The sequence below is a fragment of the Haliotis rubra genome, unplaced genomic scaffold (assembly GCF_003918875.1).
Source record: "Haliotis rubra isolate DU_JTF1 unplaced genomic scaffold, ASM391887v1 Scf929, whole genome shotgun sequence".
Classification (NCBI taxonomy): Eukaryota; Metazoa; Mollusca; class Gastropoda; order Lepetellida; family Haliotidae; genus Haliotis; species Haliotis rubra.
Genome location: NW_025767667.1, coordinates 42,760 through 47,853, shown reverse-complemented (window position 1 = coordinate 47,853; position 5,094 = coordinate 42,760). Strand labels below are relative to the sequence as shown.

At 42.5% G+C, this 5,094-nt stretch overlaps 1 protein-coding gene across 1 annotated transcript; it reads left to right on the top strand.

Moving 5' to 3' along the window:
• Positions 1-357: 357 nt before the first annotated feature.
• On the top strand, positions 358-1,770 carry LOC124264506 (ankyrin repeat-containing protein C6C3.08-like). Its single transcript, XM_046699243.1, has 2 exons — positions 358-455; positions 1,341-1,770. Exons 1-2 carry the CDS (start codon positions 358-360, stop codon positions 1,768-1,770), a joined length of 528 nt encoding a protein of 175 aa, XP_046555199.1.
• Positions 1,771-5,094: the final 3,324 nt, after the last annotated feature.

Here is a 5,094-nt window from a genome sequence, read left to right as displayed (position 1 = left end):
TGATAAGGAAGCTATTGGATTCCCTCTTGTCTGCACACTTTTATACAGTTATGCTGCCTTTCAAGAAAGCCATGAAACGTTCTTGAAGCATTCCGTGTCCACTCTGCTTTATATGTTATCAGTCGGATGACCAGCCAGCTACTCTGATCCTGTGAGTGGGGAAAACTCTCCCTAATGGAAACTCTCCCTAATGGCTTCAATGACGGATGTAAATTCCCCTGGTAAACATGGTCAGAAAACCATAATGTTTGAAGCATCATCTGGAAAGGGGATCTTCTTGTGTCACAGAATGCTGACATCAAACTGAGTGATGATGACAACACCAGTCTCATTCATTTGACATGTCAGCCAGATGATATGTCAATTTTAGAGAATCTACTTTCACAGTTTGACGTCAACAGACCAGGTCGACGCGGCTGGACGCCGGTGATGAAGACAGCTGTGAATGGAGGAAAGTATGTATATGACCTGTTTGGGAAGGAGAATGCAGATCTTAGACTGACTGATGACAATTAATCTCCTCAACCTTGCTCGCCACGGCAGAAATGTCTCCATTGTGACTCACGTAATCCGACAATTTGACATCAACAGTCGTGGAGGCAACGGGTGGACGCCAGTGATGTATGCAGCTGTCAATGGACACAAGATTTTGTTCCACTTGCTTGCGTCCAAAGGGGCTGATCTCTCTCTAAGGGATGACTACAACAACTCGTAAATGTGAGGAAATAGAGCCACAGTGAAGGATCCACTGCCAAAGGCCAATTTGGATAGTCAGGGAAGCCTTGGGAGAACCAATGTTATGAAGGCTGGATGGGCAGGCAATTCTGATGTTTTCAAACTTCTTGTGTCAAAGAACGCTGATATCAAAACACTTGATGACAGCAATGATACAATACTTCACCTGTCCAGCCTTTGTGGACTATTTGATAGGAAAATGGTTTGACATAAATTGCCGTGGACAGCGGTAATGAATGCAGACTGGTCTGGAAAGAAAAATGCTCTTGATCTACTTTATTCAAAGTAGGGTTCCATGACTGTGTACAATGTCTACGGTGACACAATACTTCACCTGGCGTGTGAAGGAGGAAATATTCCCATTGTACAATCACTTCCGTCAACACGTGATGTTAACATTTGGGAAAAGTATGGCCGAACTCCAGTAATGGTTGCAGCATTGACTGGGACGAATGAAGTTTTCCACCTTCTGGTGTCAAAGAATGTTGACCTCAAACTGACTGATCACTACAGCAACAACATTCTCCATCTTGCATGCCGGGGTGGAAATGCATCAGTTGTTGAGTTTCTCCTGCCGCTGTTTGACATAACCGTTCCTGGAGAAGATGGATTTACACCATTAATGATGGCAGCTCAGAAGGGGGGAAGAAGGAGGCGTATGATCTGCTTGCAACAAGAGGGGCCGATAAGCCATTGCTTACCTCTAAGGGTGATAATGTTCTACATGCTGCTTGTCAAGGGGGAAATCTAGCCATTGTAAAGGAAGTGGTTGACAGCTTTGACATCAACTGCAGAGGAAAGGATGGTCATACACCTTTAATGAGGGCAGTCTGTGGCGGCCACATTGCTGTCTACAAATACCTGGTGTCACGTAGGGCTGACCGTGGGCTGGTGGACAAAGAAGGACACACTCTTCTACATCTTGCCAGTCGCCATGGGCAGCTAGCTGTCTTGAAACACATAGTTGATGGCTTTGATGTCAACACCCAGGACAATATGAGCTTGACACCTGCCATGACGGCAGTTCTGTGTTGAAAACTTGCAGTACTCAAATACCTGAAAGTTAAAGGCACAGATTTGTCTTTAGTTGACAACACGGGGGACGGGCCCTAACTCTCGCTCTTAAAGTTGGGAGAAGACAAACCATAAAACAGCTCGACAGAAAACATGATAAGAAAGTCACACCATTGAATGGACTGATGAAGTCTGTGGTAAGAGGGGAACTAACGTTCCTGAAAACGTACAATCGGGGGAATACCGACCTTGTCCAGAAAGACCAAGCTGGAGACACATTACTCCACCTGGCCTGTCGTGCAGGTAGCACACACTGTGTGGAGTATCTGGTACCAGTCTGGTACCAGTCCAAGGTCGGTATAACTGGACACCTGTGATGATGGCGGCTGTGTGTGGACATGAAGACGTCTCCAAGCTGCTGGTGGATCATAAGGCAGGTCTCTATTTTGTCTCAGACATAGGAGAGGATATCCTGACTCTAGCTCGCCGGGCGAACAATACATAAATGTTCACATACTTGGAAAGGCTTGAGTGAACTGCAAGCTTTACCACTACGGACGGGTAGTGACGCACAGTTGCCAACGATATACTTGCCAGTGTAACAAAAATATGCACGTTATTAAGGACACTTCACTTGAACGTTATTCACACAAACATTTCTTAGGTTGTGTTCTTTGACTTTAACACATGCACACACACACGCACGCGCGCGCATGCACACACACACACTCACACACAGAGCACGTTTACTGAATACTTGAAGAACACGAATATAGGCACTCTGAAAATTGATACATCGTTCAACATTGGACCTAACAATGAAATAGAATGTAAGTTATAACCACAAGTTGCTCTAAACTGGGCCTGATCCACTATCCACCCATAACCAATACTCATATAAATGTCAAAATTAACAACCCACCAACCCACTCAAATCATGGATACAGATGAGCAAGAAGAATTATATGTGAGTTTATGCAATTGTAAAAAAATCTTACCTGAATATTTTCTGCTCGCATTAATTTGTAAACTTCATGTACATACGATGTGTGTCGGACCCGTGATTACAGAGTTTCATATTGATTGGGATGAGTTTTATGGAGAAGCATGTGAACGCCTAACATCCCCACACACACACCCCACCTTAAATACTATGTATAAAGTACGTGTCCCCCGCTGCATGTCATGTACAAAATCGAGTTAGAGAGCACCTGATGACGGTCATGATGTACCGTTGGTCCCCGGCAGGGTGCTCTCACTTGAGTTACTGGTAGCTTGTAAACAGTTTTAAGCAGTTCTAACTCTTTTAGTTCAAATGTAGCTTTTAAATATAGCTTCGCAATCAGGAGGGTACACGTGTATACACGTGTAAACACGATCTCGTCAATCTAAGGCTGAACAATTGCTGATATGACGTTAAGTTTTATCTGTGTTGAAATTTTAGAGGAATGAATTTACAATCATTTGTTTTTGCTTTGCGGTGCACAGATGCGTGGATGAACAATCAAGTGGTTCACTAACATAGATGTGAAAGGGGCCAAGCGCTTACTGCAAATGTTATGTTGTATGAATTGTGTGGACGATTCGGCATGTGGTCATAAATAAACGGACTTACATGTCAGTTGAAACTATTAAATAAGACATGTAACTGACTCAATTAATAGTTTTCATATGATTTATGAAATCACGTTTAGGTTGAAACTCTTGCTGTTATAAGATATATTTTCACGATTCAGTTTCTTTAATTAATTCATTGACAGCAGGTCAACGCTGACTAATAAAGGAAAGTAAACACATGGTGTAACTCAGTCCTGTTTGTAGTCATGCTCATTTACCATGGGGGCCTATTTAGATGCAGACAAATGACATCACAAGAAGCTGTACAGTCAGTTATTCAAGGGTACATTAGTTTGGTCTGCCTCCTGCTACATTCTGTACCAGCTCCGTCTAATCCAATCTGTACTTGTGGAACACCTCTGATTTGCTACCTGTTTGTGTTATGGAAATAATATATTTCAATAGCTGAATGTCGGACATGTCAAGGGCAGGCGCAGTGTGTTAAATGTGGCTTAATCGATTCCTGATGCTCTTTGTACATTGGACCATATGTTCCCTTAGCACATCAACAATTACCATGACTTTGCCTGTGTTTGTGACCGCTACCAGATGGAACAGAGTTACCTCCCCTGTCCCTGAACACCGACCATCATTGCATATACCTTCTATTCACAGGGGGATACCATGATCTCTTCTCTGCTCTAAGTATAATCATATTTACTCTGATATATCACTCCCTCCATTCTATTATATATTACAGGCTATGATAGTAGTGGTTAAGGTCCCAACGTGATATTACAGGAATATCGCTCAAAGCGGCGTAAAACCCAACTCACTCACTCAAACAATCATGGTGGTTTGGTCGTTAGGAGGGTGGGTGGGGTGCTTTTGTCTTTTCATAATGGCCTTGTTATTATCACAAGGTCTGCCATACTTGGTATAGACATATATATTGTATTTATATCCCCTACTGTTCTTAAAAAATGTCTATGATTTAAAGTAGTACTAGTCCAGAGATCACGTGACATATATAACCATCACTGTTACAAGAAATGGGAAAGAAAGTGGTATCAGCAGTTCTTCTTCAGATTGCATGGAAAGGAGCTATCCCTCTCAACGTTAGTGATGGGCTGATAAACTAGTTCGGGGGTCCGGTGCTTCTGCCTGATGGACAGTCGGACAGTCGATTAACGAATGGACGAGACTCCGGGTTATGAATTTAGAATCATACTGAGGATAATATGTAGTCATCCGTCGCTGTCGATATACCAGTGTTTAGACTTCCCGCCTGCCCGACCGGAACGGTCTGTTTTCATCTCGGATGGTCACATTTCAAAAGTAGCCTGTCCGGTGGTCTGGTAGATGTTTTTACCCCTAACAATAAATCTTTCATAATATCAGACAGGTTCGCTTGTCGTCAGTTTGAGGTGTTTAAGATATTATGATAATTATGTTAAACTATTTACGATTGCACAGTTCATTTACAATAACCAATCACAACACATGTACTTTCAATTTACCTAAACTCGGTGCATTGCCTGTTAGTGCTATGTTGTTTATTGCGATGCCTACAAACAGTAAAGTATTCAGAAACCCGATTTTTTTTTCAATGTTGAAAACCGGACAGGCAAGTTTGTATCCGGACTGGGTTTTTTTAAAGCCACCAGTCCGGCTGTCTGGCTTGGAATTTGGGGAGTTTTAAACACTGGATATACACCAGTATCTTCTAGTTTGACAGGCAACATTTATTCTAATTCATATTACACAGTCTGATCCATGCAAAAATTA